At 44.7% G+C, this 17,874-nt stretch overlaps 1 protein-coding gene across 1 annotated transcript in view; it reads right to left on the reverse strand.

Annotated features, from left to right (window-relative positions):
- Positions 1-12,479: 12,479 nt before the first annotated feature.
- LGI1 (leucine rich glioma inactivated 1) overlaps positions 12,480-17,874 on the reverse strand; it is a 379,191-nt gene continuing 373,796 nt past the window's right edge. The window contains exons 7-8 of the mRNA XM_078643390.1: positions 13,712-13,876; positions 12,480-13,626 (exon numbers count right to left, since the gene is read on the reverse strand). Of these exons, the coding sequence (XP_078499516.1) occupies positions 12,809-13,626; positions 13,712-13,876 (983 nt within the window). The 3' untranslated portion in view covers positions 12,480-12,808. The remainder of the gene's footprint in view (positions 13,627-13,711; positions 13,877-17,874) is intronic.

Here is a 17,874-nt window from a genome sequence, read left to right on the forward strand (position 1 = left end):
AGCGCCACCCTACCTGCTACAGATAGAGGCAGTTTAGAGCAAATAGCAACTTTCCCCTCTAGCCACGAATAGGCCCGACCAAAATTCAGGTTCCAAATGTCCTGAAGGTTTCTGCTTAGCCACACCCCCAAATATTTGACCTCTGTGACCTCCCATCATAGGGGGAACTCAGAAGAAACCTCCCTCGTGCCATCAGTGAGCGGGAAAATCTCTGACTTCGTCCAATTTATAGATATGCCAGCGAACCCTCCAAATCTTATAAACTCACGCTGCACTGGAGCAAGATTTTCCACTGGGTTTAGAATGTATAGGGTGACATCATCCGCATATAAGGAAATCAAGAGGCTACGAGTGCCGAACCCTATGCCTCTAGCGGTATGGTATTGCCTTATCCTTGCTGCTAATGGTTCCATAGCTATGGCAAATAATAACGGCGACAGCGGACATCCCTGCCTCGTACCCCTCGAGATTTTGAAAGAGTCCAACACCATGCCATTCCCTCTAATACGGGCCATGGGGGCCTCATATAACAACTTTATCCTTTTAATAAATAAAGGGATGAACCCCATGCGCTGCAACACCATGAATAGGTACGGCCATTCCAAGGAGTCAAATGCCTTAGTGGCGTCTAGGAATATTGCCACAGCCTGGACACTTGGATGCATGTAATGTATCACTGAAAATAGTGTGCGCAAATTGTGCGACGTCGACCTCCCTGGGATAAATCCCGATTGGTCAGGGAGTGCAATCATTGATAACATCAGCTGAAGACGGTTAGCCAGTAATTTTGCATAGATCTTAACATCAACATTTATCAGAGATAGCGGTATATAGGAGTCTAATTCCATTTCCGCCTTTTCCGGCTTCAATAGGGTGATTATCATAGCTTCCCTCATAGACGGGGGCAAGACTTCCGCCTCCAAAGCCTCCTCGTACACTGCAAGTAACCTGGGTGCCAACTCTTCAACATACGTTTTATAAAAAGCAGTTGTTAGACCATCCGGACCCGAGGCTTTATTTAACGGGAGACTCCTAATCACTTGCGCTACATCTTCTTTTGTGATGGGCAAATCCATATATAGTCTGTGATTATCAATAAACCACGCAAGCGCAACGGATTCTAGGAATTCCGACATGTTGTCAGTGTCCAACACCCCAGCTGTTTTATATAGATTTGAGTAAAAAGCGTGAAACTCATTTAACACTCCCATTTGGTCCATGACAATCTCCCCATCTACACCTTTAATCTCATGCACAAAGGTGACATTCCTTATTGGCCTAATCATATTTGCCAGTGTATGCCCCGGCCTGTCACCTTCGCCATAGTGCCGGGCCTCCGCATATTTACCAAGAAACTTCACCTCCCTATTCGCTTCTTCTTCAAATTCCAGCAGCATAGTTTTTAAAAGGCCCGCCGTTTTGGGGTCTGTGTGCGAGTACAGCTGTCCCTCCAGATCTTTGATTTTGTTCTCTAGCTCAGTCAGTGTGCCTCTAATGGCCTTTAGCACTCCTGCCCGTCACGCAATACATTGCCCTCCTATAACGACCTTAAATGCATCCCATAGAATAGCTTCAGTGTCCACTGAACCCAGGTTCGTGTAAAAATACGACTCAATATCCGACCCTATTTTCTCCTTGAATGCCTCATCTAGTAGCGCATTCTGAGGCAGCCGCCAGGTAAAAGCTCACGGAGGGACCCCGGGCAAGGACAGCCTGAGGAGGCAAGGTGCATAATCCGACAGTGAACGTGCCATATGGGACACCTCCACCGTCCAAGCAGCAACATCCCGCGAGACCTGCCAAAAGTCCAATCGGGACCAGGCCAGGTGGTGAGTGGAGATACATGTACCCTCCCTCAGAGTGGAATTCCGTTCCCTCCAAATGTCCAGAAGCCCCCCATCAGTCATTATGTCTTGCAGAGCTGTACGCGCCTGAGGATGCAGCAACCTAGCTGTACCTTGTCTATCAGCAGTATCTGAAATAACAGCGTTAAAGTCTCCCCCTCCAAATTACAGTGTGACATCCCATCGCTCTGATTCTAGACCATAGTTGCCTGAAAAAGTCAGGTGAGTCCGTGTTTGGGCCATACACAGCAGCCAACGTCAACCTCCCTTCCGCCCAATTTCTCATTTAGCAGAACAAAATGACCTTCAGGGTCTACATATGAATAAGCACATTTCCAGTCAGATCCTTTCTTTATGAGAATAGCAACCCCTCTGGCATAACTAGAGTACATTGCTGAGTAAACCTCCCCCATCTGCTATTCCTAAGTCTCTGCAACGGTGTCACATTAATATGCGTTTCCTGCAGGAAACAAATATCTATATTATGCCTCACTAGATATGCATGGACTAGTCTCGCCTTCCGGCCATCGTTTAACCTCCTGACATTCCAGGTTACAATATTCAGGGTATGTCAAGGCATCATTATTTAGTAATATCGAGGCTTACATTGTTGTCCAGTCCGTTTACAACATGGTACTGGCAATATGTCTGTGTTACGATCATGGCTGTTATATGCTGGCTTGTAAAAGAAAACAGTCCAACCCCATTCGCACCCACCGCCCACACCAACCCCCCAATCAGGTTGTAATATATCCCTCCCAATAACACTTTTGTTAACAACAAGCAGAACATAGGGAACCTTCCCAAGGGGGCGAGGGTAGACCGGCATACTCCACTACTTTCGCAGGGTGGCCGGGGTTGTTACAGAACATGCTCAATATGCGTTATGAGATCAATTTGAAATACTTATTATTTCCCCTTGGGGGGGAGCCCACACAGACCTACGTCAGCGCACAGCAGTAGGATTCCTATGGGGAATGTGTAACATTGTGCTACAGTAAACAGACTATCAATATTGGCATGGAAGTAATAAACATTTCAATCATTGTCACTCAGCCTGTCCGTAGTTGGCATGTCCCCATCTCCCCTCTTCTTGGGCGCCTTGCCAGCAACATGTTTGGCGAACTTGAGCACTGATTTTGCATCCGTGAAATAGTGTGCAGTTCCGTTGTGAGACACCTTTAATTTAGCTGGGTACAACAGAGAATATGGAATTTGCGCTTGACACAGGAGACGCTTAGCCGGTAGGAATTCTCTATGAGCGGCTTGCACTAATGGTGTAAAGTCAGGATAAAATGATATGGAGTTTCCCTGGTGCGTGATCTGACCCTTCTCTCTCGCCAGTCGCAAAATGGCGTCTCTATCTTGATAGTTCAGCAGTTTAATCAAAATAGGTTGTGGCGTACCTCCCACTGGTGGCTTCGGCCCAAGGTCCTGCGTGCCCTCTCCACTATGAACACCTTTGAGAAATGCGGATCAAACAGTGCGTGAAGTAGATCTGTCATGTAGTCTTCCATTTTGGACATCGCTGTAGTTTCCAGAATGCTGGTGACACTGAGATTACTTCTGCGAGATCTCGCCTCCAAATCATCGTTCTTTGCTCTTATTACTCCCAAGAGTTTATCCATGTGCAAAAGGTGTTCTTTAGTCTCCGTTTGAAATTCGTGGAACTCTACATGCCCGTTTTCCAGGCCGTCCAGTCGCGTTTCATGCACGGAAACTTGAGTTTTCACAGTGTCCAGCTGCTGAGTCAGTGCGTCCAGCTTGGAGTCAATACTTTTGAGACTAGTGCGCATTTCCAGGAGCAGGGCCTTCACCTCATCTTCCCCCACTCCAGATTGCGCATCCATTTCAGAGCCCCCTTGTGCCCCAGATTCAGTATCGGCCTGCCTGGTCGAACGACGGGCATCAAAGGTTATCTTCGGTTGTTTGGGGTCTTGTTTCCCCATATCGTCACCAGGGTATACGTCCCACCACAACCGCAGCTCCCAGGAGGTGGTTTATGTACGGTATAAATAGGTATCTTTCGTTCTCCAACCTCGCTCCCTGCATTCTCCGTTTCAGTATAGCACCCAGTTGTAGATCGCTCGCTGCCCCAGGGTCGCGTAATATTATGGCAGTTCTATCGCCCCTAGAGCCCTGTGTCTCTTGCTGCTACTGCACTACACCTTAAACATGGAAGTCCCACTGGAATGGCGGCATCACATGTCTTTGGCTCTCGAGCGTTGCAAGTTTGCTTCAGTCCCTATGCGAAGGCGCAATACATCCCCAGCCTCACACCAACCGCTGTTAGCGCCACGCAGTCCCTGTTCAAGAGTCCATGCTGGACGGGGCGCAGATCGGAAATACGGCCTCCATTACACCTCCATGTACCCACAGCTCCACGCGCGTCACTCCTTCAGCCAACTCCTGCGCTTCCCCAGCTTCGGGCATCCACTAGTAGTCACGCCCGGCCAGGATCTCTGCAATCTACACATAGGCCGAACTGCACAAGAGACCCATCAATTGATCCAAAATGGCGGCGCAGCGTTCCCCTTCACACACAAATAGAAGAGGGTACCACAGCTGGATCTCACCTCTTTATGTCGCAGTTCATCCACCAAGCGATCCAATGACAATACAGCCACTCGCGCTTACAGGAACTGTCCGCCCATATAGCCGCCAGTTAATGAAGCCTCAGGCCGACGTAGCGTTTCCACTTCTGCACGTTACAGCCCAACTTCACAGCGCGCTAGATTGAACCGATCCTTAATTTAGTAGGGCATTTCCACATAAAGTGCACCACAGCTCCGAATGTCACCTGAGGCTTCGCACCGCGGGCAGTCTATCTCCGCTTGGGGGCCCTGCAGGGCACCACCATCTCCACGAGCTCGCCGGCCTCAGTATAGCGCTGCTCGCCCCACGCTCATTAACACCGCAGCAGGTCACCGTTTATATCACATGCGGGCCCAGCTCCGCAACTCACGGGGTTTGGGCTTCTCACCTCCTGGTAGCGGCAGCATCTGCTTTAGATCGGCGAACTTGCGGCCTCCAACTGCATCCGACGCCCCGGGCTTGAGTTTGGGGGCAGTCTGGCGTCAGTCAACTCCAGCGCTCGCGTCGCAGCCGTCACCACTGCTCGACACCCAGAACCCCGTCAGATCACCACCGCTGCCTCACACTTCAATCCCGACTTGTGCTCCGACTTCTGCCCCGCCAGATTCGTAGCTGTAACACAATCCCAATCGCACTTTGAGTAGGATAAAAGCAGGATTATTCCCCCGGCCGGCGGAGCTCGCTCAGGAAGCAGCCATTACGCAGCTCGGCTAGCCCCGCCCAATGATAACTTTGAGTGAAATGCATTGGCCCTTAAACCTGGCCCGCTGCTTAATTGGGAGCCAGTGCAACTGCTACAGAAGTGGTGGGGCATGTGAACGTCTTGGGAGCCTGAAAATGAATCTCTCTGCGTCGTTCATTTCTACTTGCAGCTTACCTAACAGCTTCTCTTGTAGCCCAATATATATTGCATTGCCGTAGTCCAATCGCGACACAATCCATACTGTCACCACAGTGCGCAGAGTTGAGACTGATTGGAGGGCGCCAGTTTCCTAAGTTGTCTCAAAAGGCCCACACAGGTCCCTACCACGGTGGTCACTTGGTTTGACAGTGTAAGCTTAGCATCTAATGTAATGCCTACTCTCTTCACAACAGAGACTGGTGTGGGTGTAGTACCCAACTCTTGTGGCCAAAAGATATTAGAACAGGGGTTGCCTCCCGTGGTGATGGCTAGTACCTCTGTTTTGTCAGGGTTTACTTTGAGCGAGTTGGAGGTCATCCAGTTTACTGTATACCCAAGGATGTTCTGTATACAGGATTTCTCTTGAAGGGAACTGTCGATCAGAAGGATCAATTGAGTGTCATCTACATAGTTAAACACTCGAAAGTCCATTTGAGCCAAGGCTGCCACCAGTGGCTGGAGATAGATGTTAAAAAGAAGGTAGGACAGCGCAGAGCCCTGCGGAACTCCACAAGACAGTGCACCTTTACTGGACACAAAGTCCCCTAGCTGAATACTTCGATCCTTCAGGAAGGAGGAGATCCATTGATATGCCACACATCAGATTCCTAACTTCTGAATATGAGCCAGCAGATGGACATGATTCACAGTGGCAAACGCGGCTGTTAGGTCCAGCAGGATCAATGCAGAAGGCTTCTTCTTGTCGGGCGCAAGCATGAACTCATCCAACACCGAGAGCATCACCAACTCTGTACTGTGGTGGACCCTAAAGCCCGCTTGCCGCACCTGAAGCAGCTGGTGGTTTTCGATGAATAGAGAGAGGGTTCTAAGCACGTGTTTTTCCTCTACTTTGGCCAAGAAAGGGAACCTAGAAATAAGTTGATAATTCTTCAAGTTGTTGACGTCTGCCCCTGCTTTCTTCAACAACAGGGTTACCATGGCTTCCTTGAGGTTGAGTGGGACCTTCCCAGTTGTCAGGGATTGGGTAATCAAGGCGAGCAGAGCCCTCCACATCACTGGGAGAATCATCTTAAACACCCTTGGTGGACAGGGGTCCTCTGGTGACTCAGACTTAACTCTGGCCATAATGTGAGACAGCAACTGTAGGTCTACCGTCAGAAATGTGGAAAGTTTCTTGCCCTGGGCACTCGGTGGTTCTTCCACAACCAAGGGGCCTTGACTGATAAGGGTGTTTCTTATGTCAGTTTAGAATGTCCTTGACCTCATTTAGAAAAAAGGTCTGAATCCTATTACAGTCCTCTGAGTTGGCTGTAGCCTTCAGCTCCTGCTTTTGGCTTAGTTCCCTCAGTACTTAAAAGGTTTCCTTCTGTGTGTTAGCCGCTTCCCTAATCCTGGCCTCATAAAATGTAGCCTTCCTTGTGATGATGGTTTTTTTGTAAAGGGCTGACATGGTTTTATATTCCTTGAGCGCCTCTAGGTCATACGACTTTCGCCACTGCCTTTCGTACTGGCGTAAGATTTCTTTCTTTCCTCTTAATTCCTCCGTGAACCAGAGGGCACCCTTTCCTTTGTTCCTTACCCTTTCCCTCGAGGCAGGCACCTCCTCGTTGATGGCTTCTCTCAGCCTATTTGTAAACCTCTTGCTTTCCTGGTCAAGGTCGTCAAGCTGTCTCCCCATGAACGCTATCTCTTTTAGTGCCTCCCCTAAGCTGGCTTTCTCAATTTTGCTCCACTTCCGTACTATCCTCCATTCTGTGGTTAAGTGCATAGACTGACTAGGCAGTGGAAACATGAGGCTGATCAAGTAGTGGTCTAACCAACTACATGGTCTAATAACTGTCAGATTAGCCTTGGGGCCGAGTAGTCCAGATGAGGTCTAGGGTATGTCCCTTATCATGGGTGGGGGACTCCACAAGTTGTTGCACCCCCAGCGTAGTCATGGCCTTTCCAAGCTGGCTGACCTGTGACTCTCTAGGCACCTGATCCCAGTGGTAGTTGAAATCCCCCACCACCAGAAGCTGCTGATATCTTCAACATTAATCGCTGTCTACTTCGGTAAACAGATCATTAAACAAAGGGGTCAGCCACCTGTATTTCCCATGAAGTTTGAAGGCCCTTTCACTCAGAAAACAAGGAGGAGAGGTGAGCAACTGCAGGAAACTTTGGTGGAGTGAGTATAATGTGGTAGTCCAATCATAGCTACCCATAGCCACTGAAGGGCCAGTCATCTGTCCCGCCTCTGTCCCAACCCATCCAGACTGTGAAGTGTGCAGCAGTGGGTTATCTGTGTGCCCTGCTCTCAAACTTTGGTGAAATATATTCTTTTTCAGTGAGATTTTCATAATCTGTAACAAAGAACACCGCCTACAATGGAAAAGAGCAGTAGTCACGACCATTCTGCGGTAGAGTATAAAATAAGAGTAACGCTGTATTCCTGATGTTAACATTTTTTGGACCAGTATTCCATTTGGCATTACTACATTCCTAGTGGTGATCAATTCCTCTGATCACCGCTTAAAATTGGCAGTATTTCTGCTGTACCGTAATGTTTCAGATGCATACTGTTTATCACTCACAGACCTGCTTTTACCGCTGGACAAATAAATGCCTTAGTTCCTGCAAATGAACAACGCCTTTTAGGGACAGAGAAACCTTCAACAAGAGGATGAAACAATTACCATCCCGTCACATCTGTGTGTCATGTCAATGTTTAGCTAAAATGATTCAACCATGGTGACTTAAAATCATTTCACAATAACCATGAGGCAATGCAGAACCAAATTAAACAGCAGGTTTGGTTGGATTCGGTGATATAAAAAGCATTAGCATTAAAGGGGGCATAGACTTTTAGATGGCAGACAGGAAATGTGATTTCTAAGTCCTCCATTCTGATGCCCCCTTCAATCCAGAATAATTCTGTTAAAAACAACAATCATTGCCTGTATGAACACTCACGTGCCTGGCCGCCAGGCATAGTTGCTTCCAGAGTTATATATATTTGTGACCTCAATTTTGGCCCAATAAGTATCCGTGCTGGCTGGCTGCACCCCTTCCCTCTTCTTTATTTTATTTCTCACCTACAGTGTGTACCTATAAGTCAGAGTCTATCACACAGGCATGCTGAGATGGGCAATTCGTATACTCATATGGAGTCACCCAATCGCTGCTGCAGCGGTGAGGGCAGAGTTGCTACTCTCGACCCACTGGTCACCCATTGTGTGTACAGCGAGTGCAGCGCAAGTGGCAGAATACCAACAACAGTGGAAAAGCTGTTGACATGGAGGCTTGGGCTTTTGAGAAAATGGAGCAGTGATGGGCTGTGCAATCCGAAAACTGTCTGGGAATGCTGCAGTGAAACCTGAACTTGTAGTACCTCTCGAGAGCGTTCATAGTGGAGGAGTGCAAGGGGTGAAGTACATGTACCAAGCCAAGTGCAGTGATCTCAAAATGTCACAGTGAAGGACTCTGCTGGAACAGCTCACCTGACTGCTATATTCAAAGATATGTGAGGCAGAGCAGTCTGGTCGCTAGTGTTAAAAGCTATTATGAAAGGGGGATAGACATTCCTGGACACTAGCCAGCACTTCTCATAAAGGAAAGATAACAAATAAAGTAAGCTAATTTGTTTCCCTCCTTATCCGCCTCTTTGTTTGAAATGCAGACATTGTATTAGGGGAGATACATCTTTGTGGCCTAAATGTGAAACGACTAGTAGAGCATGCTCTGTGCAGGATTGTTCTCGTTAACAAATCTACCCTCCTTTTCTTCTGCAAGAGAATTGTGGTCCTCGCTAAAATACCGCACATCACTTCTTTTGAACTCTGTTAATTTCTCAGAGAAACTGAACAGTGTCGTGATATATTACATTTTTATTTTGATGTGTCTGCTTACAAAAACGTAGTGTTCTTTTTTCATGCAGCTACAGGGTGGTCAGGACCCGTGACTTTCCCCTTCCTGAGGCTGAGCTTTTGTGAAGCATTTAGTTTGGATCGCTGGCCGGTTGAAATAAGGTACAAACCTCGGAGGCTTAATGGAAAATGAGGGGGCCCCCAGCGGAATGTGGTGAGGGGCCCCTGAGCCTTCCATATATTACGAATAGGCCTTAGGCTGAATGGGAGCTCCTGTGGTGTCCCCCTGCACCGCCCACCCTTCTGCTGGGACTGCAATGCCTGTGTTACACCCCGACAAGCCATACATGTTCAGAATCCTTCTACCTAATTCTTCTTGAAACTTTTGACTTGCTAGCTGAGATCACTATCTGAAGGACTGAGGTGCAGTCCATGAAAATTGTGATTTCTCTGACATTGTATTACCACTGTGCTTACAAGATAAAGTGTTTTGACCTTGAATACCAAAATGACACTTCCATGTAATTTGCTTAAAATGATGTGCATTTTAACCAAAGAACAATTTTATCAATTTCACCACTTTCTTTTTATAGACTGTTTTATTCATAGATTATGTAAAAAACAGAAGGCGCACAACAACATTTTTTTAATTTTAGAATCCAGATTTATCTGACATTGGGTACTTTCGAATTAAAAACAAGGACAAAACAAAAGAAATCCTCTGTCACTGTTGCAGAAATCAGATGGGAAACATTGGTTACTGAACAACAAACTATCCAATGCAATTCATAATCCACACTGAACAGAAAACAGAACTGTATCATCATGAAAGCTAAGGGCCTGATTGGGAGTTTGATGGGCGGTACTTCATCTGTCACAGCGACGGAGGACATTACCTTTCAAATTTAGAATTTAAGAAGTGACTTGCAGCTCAGCAGCCATTATGATTCCTCACGATGAACAAAAAGTTTGGTAGACGGCTGCCTGATGGACAATCATCAAACTTTTTCAATTTTTTTCTTTTTCAGAAGCAAATTCCTAAAGTGGAAGCTTGCTTCAGAAATACAAAAAACTAATAATGACCCCCCCACACCCTAGAAGGTTTCTTCCAGGGTTTGAGGGGTATTATTTTTTTCCTGTCCCTCACTGCCAGGTTTTTGTGCCAGTAACTGACATGAAAACAACAGATATTACACCATCCACCCTAAATAGGGTGGACGGTGTAATGTCCTTCCTCTGACAGCCCTAATTCCGTCAGGCTATGCAAAGACGTTTTTCTCATTGGCTCAGAAGACGGAAAAATTAGAATCAGCCAGGCTCCAAATAAAGCCAGAGGGTTTTGTGGACAGGGTACTCTATCCTTTTTGTGACAGAGTATGGTATTCATCAACCCACAAAATTGGGACCTAAATCTATTATGAACTTACAGTGCTCTTACAACCCACCGTTGCTTACCATTGGCCAGCTTGATTGTCACTGTCTTTTGCCTGCTTCTTACAGGATGCCTGGCCTACCTATTTTTGTGTAGGTCCACACCCTGGAGCATAGCCTTTTGATTTGACTTCTATGCTTCCACTGATCACGTTTATGGAACTACTTTTTCTTTTTTAGGCAGCACTCCATAAGAATCTATCCCCCAGATTAATCAAGAACACATTTTGCTATTCCTTAATAGCGAAAAATACCGATTCGCTGTTAAGGAATAGCAAACTGCTATGCATCAAGAAATCACTACAAAAATAGCGATTTCTAATAATTCCTTAATTGCGAGTCGCAATTAAGGAATATCTCCCCATTCATTCCTATGGGCCGAGAGGCCCATAGGAATGAATAGGAAGACAATCTCAATTTGCTAATCGCAATTAGCGATTCTCAAATTGAGATTGCGATTTTAAGGGTGCAGGGGTGTCCAAAGGAATTCCTGTTGCACCCCTTTAATTGATGTGTGCACATATGTTGCGCACACACATGGCCTTGGGGCATGTGTGTGCGCAACATGAAACTTTGAAAAATGCACTTTAGTGCATTTTTCAAAGTTTTTGCAAATTACCACGAAGATGGTAATTTGCGTGCCCTAATAGCGAATTCGCTATTTTTTTCACTTTCATGCATTTGCATTTAAGGAATCTCAATTTGAGATTCCTTAAATGCAAAGAATCGCAATTTACCGAATTCTTAATTAGCGATTTTTGCATTTGGGATGATGCATCCCAAATGCAAAAATACCGCTCGCAAAGGGCCAGATTCTCAGAATCTGGCCCTTTGCGAGCGGATTTACGCTTGATGAATCTGGCCCTAGTGTTTTCCATTTCTCTCCCTCGTGTCCTGTCCTGCTTCTCCTCCTCAAATACACCCCCATACTGTGTTCCTCTCCACCCCCCCCCTGAAGAGTACACTTTAAGCATTGTTTTTATTTTATTTTCCGCAGTGCACATTTTGCACGAAAACACAAGCTTTGGCACAATAAGGCTTTTATTTTTATTGCACTGGGGGAACACAATCTGTCGCACTTACTGAGCTAGTGCCCAAGGCAGAAGGTGTACTTAACATGATACATCTCCTGGAGGCCCATAAATCTGCTCCCAGGGCTACTACAGACAACTGAATCCCGAGGAAAGTAAATTGGGCCTTGGTAAGTATTTCGGTTAACATTCTGACACTTCTTATTCTTTTTAAATTATATTCTGGGTCTCTTGAGTGTAAACTATATAAAAATAAGTATTGGCATTTATAAAGCTTGAATATATTGATTTCAAATGTACATTGTTTTGTTTTATTTCCTGCATTGCACATCTTGCATGAAAGCACAAGCTTTTGCACACAAAGGCTTTTATGGCACTGGGAGGACAATTTGCTGCACTCACTGAGTTGGTGCCTGAGGCAGACCATATAAAAAATAAGCATTGTCATTTAAAAAAGTCTGAAAATATTGATTTCAATATTCAGTTTTGAGATAATCTAAGATATGTGTCTGCTTTTGCGCCAGTATTTTGAGATCCCCCCACCACCCTTTTTTAAGCAATACTTTACAGGCAAACATTGGCAAAACCAATGGATCTGCACACACATTAGAAAGTCAAGACTTACTGGGCTTCGACAATGTTTGATTTATCATGCTTGGCAAAGCAAGTTTTCTAATTGGTTACAAGTGAATATGCTGATTGAATATTTTGCCATGAACTTATCTGTCAGTAAAACTATTTTTGCTTTTTGGGACACTGCAAATGAAATCCTAATAATGGCAGCAAGAGAGAAACAGGTAAACATATGGCAAACCTTGTATTGCATGCTTGTTTTTAGCAGTAAAGAACTACAATTTGCCCTCAAGAATGGCAGAAAATGTAAACATTTTATTTGGCAGTTATTTTCAAACAGATGAATAGATAAATGGAAAAGTACATCTTTAGAATTTTTCTTTTCATAATAAGAGATGTAATGGCGCAAACATATTTACAGATTGAGGATGCAGAGACCAGTTAACAACTGTAGTTTAAAAAAAGGTGAATTTACATATCCACCAGACTTGACAATTTAAGATGAGGTTATTAGAAATGCTTGCTCTTTAAAAGGCATTCATCCAGAAGTATGATAAGAGGGCGAATCATCATGCACTTAGTTCATGTCCGTTTACGCTTGCATGTCTTTATGTCATTTGTTTGTCATGCACTTAAGTCAATTATGACATGTTTATATATTTGTGTTGTGCCTTTGAAACTTGAAGCAAAGAGAAAATCACGTTTATCTATAGAAACATGGGTGAAAGATCGTGGTGCCTGTATGTTCAATTCTTGAAATTTTATAAATTTTCCCTTTTCAATATCCCATTTGTAGACTTGTGTGAAGGAGTAATCACTCCCAAGCACTGCATATTTGTGGTTGTTTATTTCAAGAGGCTGGAGTACCATTGATCCACGAGATGGCATCCGTTGTACATCGAGAAAGAGCGATCCTTCCCATTTCATTACCCTAGAATCACCAATGAACCTTGTCAGGCAAACATAGACATCTTCTTTAACCTTAAAGTGTTTCACTGCATAAACATCCTCCATTTCGGGTATTTCCATGCTTTTGGTGAATTCGTTTGCTCCCTTATTCCACTGATATATCACTGGGCGCTGTGAACTGCTGGACAAGATTAGATGGGGCTTATTGAGGATTTCAAGAAACTCAGCATCCGTATCTCTGTACCATGCATGAAGAGACTGCTGGGAATAAAAACCATTCCCGTTCCACTTGTAGATTGTGGTGAATCCAGCCTTGGAGCTGTCAGCAACAATGAAATACCATTCATCCTCAATGCTGAAGGTTTCAATGTCGTTTGGTTTTCTGATTTTGAGAACTTCAATATCCTGGATTTTTATAAATTTATTAGCCAGTTTGTCTCTTTTGTAAATGTGGGATCCTCCAAACAACTGCGCCACTATAACATAAAGCTGCTTGTCGATAACCAGGGGTTTGCAGACAACGGTCGAAGTACCTGCCAGTGGGAAAGAAATAGGATTAGGTAGGGCTGCTTTTTAGAGAAGCTATTGAGCTATTTAATTTGTTATAATGTTTCATACCTGTTATATTGTCATAGTTCCTGAAAAACATCTCCACGTGATCCCATTCAAGAAATATGCATTTCCCTGTGAAAGGCTGTGCAATTACGACATACTCATCATTCATGAAAGAGAAGGTATCCACTGACAGGGATTGGTATGGTAGGGACTGGTAAACAGCAAACTCTGCAAAAAAGAATAAACAGTTAAGGAGTATGCTGTGATTCAAACAGCCTTTGGGATGGAACCTTATCTGTAATGGGTTAGATATATCTGGGAAAGAATGTTACTCTGTGTCATGTAGTCTCTACACTTTGTTTTCCTCTGGGACAATATGATGCAGTTGGCATTAGTTGTTGTCCCTGGGATGAAACTTCACCCCAAACCTTGCTACATTTTGTATTCTTTTGTAAGTACTACAAGCACCTACCTGGCTTGAGTTTTTAAAAAAAAATCCCAATTCTAAAGAGGATGCAGAATAAAATGCGCAGAGTTACACTGATCTATTTGGAGTCGGTGTGCTCAGCTGAAGCATTTCACAGAGCGGGATGTTTTTTTAAATCTTTTCGATACAGAAATTCTCTGATGTTTTAATGATTATTGTTGTTTGTATAGTAAGGAGATTTTTCTTTTATTAATTATTTATTACCATTTTATCTTGTAACTATTCGTGAACAGTTTTTTAACCTGGACGTATTTTTGTACAACAATGCCCACTGATGTAAATCTGTTGCTCTTTTACAACCATTTTAATGATGACCAAATAAAGTATGTGAATGAATGATTAAATAAACAGTTAGGAAACTGTACACTGGTTTCTCATAATTTTGTATTAAGACACTACAAATGGAGCACACCTATGTGGAAGAAATAATGTATAGATTGAATTTAAGTATCCGATTTTTCAACTGTTGATTGCTGAACTTGTTTTGTAATTATTGAAGCACAACCTGGAAATAATAAATATGATTCACAATAATTTATGATCACCTAAGTTTAACATAAGTTTGCAAAAAGTGACACAAATCAAATGACAGATCCTGATGCTAAGAGTTAGGAACTGCAAAGATTTTAGCAGATGGAGGAGCTTACTGCTGTGAAAATGTAGTGAATTTTCTTCAGTCATAAGTTAGGCGTTGGGAACGTGGTGTTCCAAAGGGAGACTCAGGGAGGTTGTATTTAGGAAAGTAGAGATCACTCAAAAAGTCAGAATTGTGAGTACAGGCAAACTATCAAGGGTGTTTCAAGACCACATCTGTACACATCTTGCTGTTGAGGAGGGTGGTAATGAAGAACATGGCAATAATCTGCAGATTCCCCCCACATCTGTGCCTGTCACCATCTTAGTTAGCGTTTCCTAGATCGGAGATTTTCTACTCCATCAACCACTCCAGGGTTTGAGCTGACTCCACCAGACATAGTGGTGGAGCAGAAGCAGCCACACAGTCTAATGTGACTAGCCAACATGTCCAGTGACTGAAAGTTGGATGTGGAAATGGTGTCAGACTGTCAAAAAGAGATCAGTATAGTGTTCGTAATATACTTGATGGATTCAACAAGACTTACTATATGGCCACTGACAACGCTGAATCCAAAACCAGTAACTAAACAAGACTACTATAAGGGCACTGAGATGGCTGGATACAATAACAGTAAGTAAAAAAGTCTACCACAGGGTAACTGACAGGACTAGATCCTAAACCAAACAAACCTACGCACTGCAGAAATTGTCATAAATGGCCTAGGTAGAGGCTATACGTCAACTAACATGGTGAATGGAATATCTACAGAACCAGGCCTTTAGCACCCAAAAAAGGCAGGAGGAAATGTGAAAATGCAGATCAAAACCACCAATCTAGGCAGCTGATGTTATGATTTCTGGAGGTGTATAAACTTCTCCTCCCACTTGTTCCTAATTCTTTTTGCCTGCAAACAACCCGCAGGAGCAAGGGTGGTGCAGTAGATCTATGCGTATAAATCTATCATTCGTGTGGGTCTCTATGTGTACTCCTGGAGAATTTTGAGGATCCATGTTAGAAATCTACAAAAAAATCGTAGGAAGAAAGCTATTATGTTCAGATGACTTTTTTGAGAATTCTTTTCGAATCGGCCCCAAAATCTTATTTTTTGGAATAGAGTTTAAGTAACTCCTGAAAGTTAAAGAGCAACCTAAAGAGATACTAGCTATCGTAACTTTCTTAAATTCTTTTCAACTTTCATAAAGGATATCTACCAAAAAATGAACATCCTTATCTGCAATCGCCAAACAGATTAAAATGACGACTAAGGCTGTCTACTCCATGAAATATGATACTGTAGGTTTTGGAATTCACTGGGTGCTTTAATCACCTCTAATTAAGTACATTGCTCTTTAAAATAAGGTATCACTTGTGAGCGTGTGCTGTGGCGCGAGGCAGTTGTTGCTTCTCATTCATTGTGGCCCCGCGCGGACACTGTCATTGTTGGGCTTCTTTGTGTCCCTGCGAGGACACCGTCCCACCTGCACTGGCACCGAGCGGTCAGCTGATGACTCAGGTGGAGCCCTTCACTGCCCTGGCCTGTCAGCCCGCCTTGGTGAACTAAAGAAAGAAACCTTTGTTGGAACGACTTCTGACCTCAAAGCTCTCCTCCTTCAAAGACACTTCCAAATGTAATTCTCGCCCTCTCTATTATCTGAAGGAAGACCCTCCATGATAGAGTATCCTTTTCTCCATGACTATGGAAGTGCCTTCCCAGTGTGTTCTGACAGTCATTACAGTGTTACCCTTCTACCTGTGTCTGAACTCTTTTGTAACATGCACACGTCACTTTTCTCTTGTAACACACTGTTTGCTACCTCTTACATTTTGTTTGCACTAGATACTTGCACAAATGCCACCCTTGCCTACGTAACGTTTGTTCTTGTGCTTGAGTGTCTGCAATATATTGCAGTATTACACCTCTACTTGTACTTAGTACGCCTTTGTAACCTGCACACATGTCACTTTTTCCTCCTGTAATGCACCATTTGCTACCTCTTGCATTTTGTTTGCTCACAATTGCCACTTTTACCTCATGTAACTTAACGTTTGCTTCTGTTATTTGTTCACTTGTAATGTTCTCCTCATGTATCATTACTGTTCCTATTGTGAAGCGCTCTGACACCTTCGGGTAAGGCGGTGCTCTCATGAGGCGAGAGAGCCCCGCAAGTGCCGCCGCAGGTGAAGAGACCGGGGAAGGAGAAACTGCAGGTGAGTGAGGGCTCAAGGGGACGGGGTGAGTCCGATCAAGGGACAGATTCCGAGCGGGCCCGCCACGAGAGCGGGCCGCTCCATCGTTGGTTAGCCCCGCTTACCCGGGCCCCGAGGAGACCATTCTTTCATTGTGCATGGGAGCGTTGTTGGTGACAGAGCCCCCGGAGGCTCCAACGTGGGGTACAATCGCTTTTCGAGCCCAAGTGGCTCCAATGATGGCACTATTATCTTATGGCTGGCTCAGAGGGGCCCATGATTTTCTCCCGTAATTGCCCCAACCTCGGGCATACTTCATTTTAAAAAGCGCTAGTGCACTCCACGTTCTTGGGGGCATCATTTGTTCTACAGAGCCCAGGTGGCTCCAACGTTTGGCAACATTAGTGTCAGAGCCAGATGGCTCCAGCATTTGAATAATTCTTTACTGAGCCCTGATTGGCTCCAGCAAAGGGGGCCACATTTTTCCTGAGGGCCAGTGAGAGCCCATGCTGCATTTTTGCTTTCACAGCTGCCCAGCAAGTAGTGGGCAGCTGCACCGTTTAGGTTCTTCTTTATTTCAGGGGACATGTCTTTTTACTCCAGGAGTGAGACGCACTCTTTTGCCCATCCCTATCTTGGCCTGCACAGCTGCGCAGCACTTAGTGCCAGCTGCAACGTTTAGGCCCTTCATTGAAGATTACCAGCTGTCCAGCTAGTAGTGGGCAGCTGCCACGTTTAGGTTTGCGCCAAGTGCGCCCCCCGTGACCGTCGCTGCATTGGCAGCACGCCCTGACTTTTTGGACAGACGGCATTTGAGCCCCTTATAGATGGCCAGTTGGCCCAGGGGACTATTAGGTTTGTAGGGCGCAAGGATCTAGTGTACTTTTTATAGGCGCTAGGAAATGTAATGTTTGTAGTGTGATTTATGCACCTTGATTTATGCTTATAGATGTGCTTTTATGCTTACTAGGTTTT

The sequence above is a fragment of the Lissotriton helveticus genome, chromosome 5_1 (genome assembly GCF_964261635.1).
Source record: "Lissotriton helveticus chromosome 5_1, aLisHel1.1, whole genome shotgun sequence".
Lineage (NCBI taxonomy): Eukaryota > Metazoa > Chordata > Amphibia > Caudata > Salamandridae > Lissotriton > Lissotriton helveticus.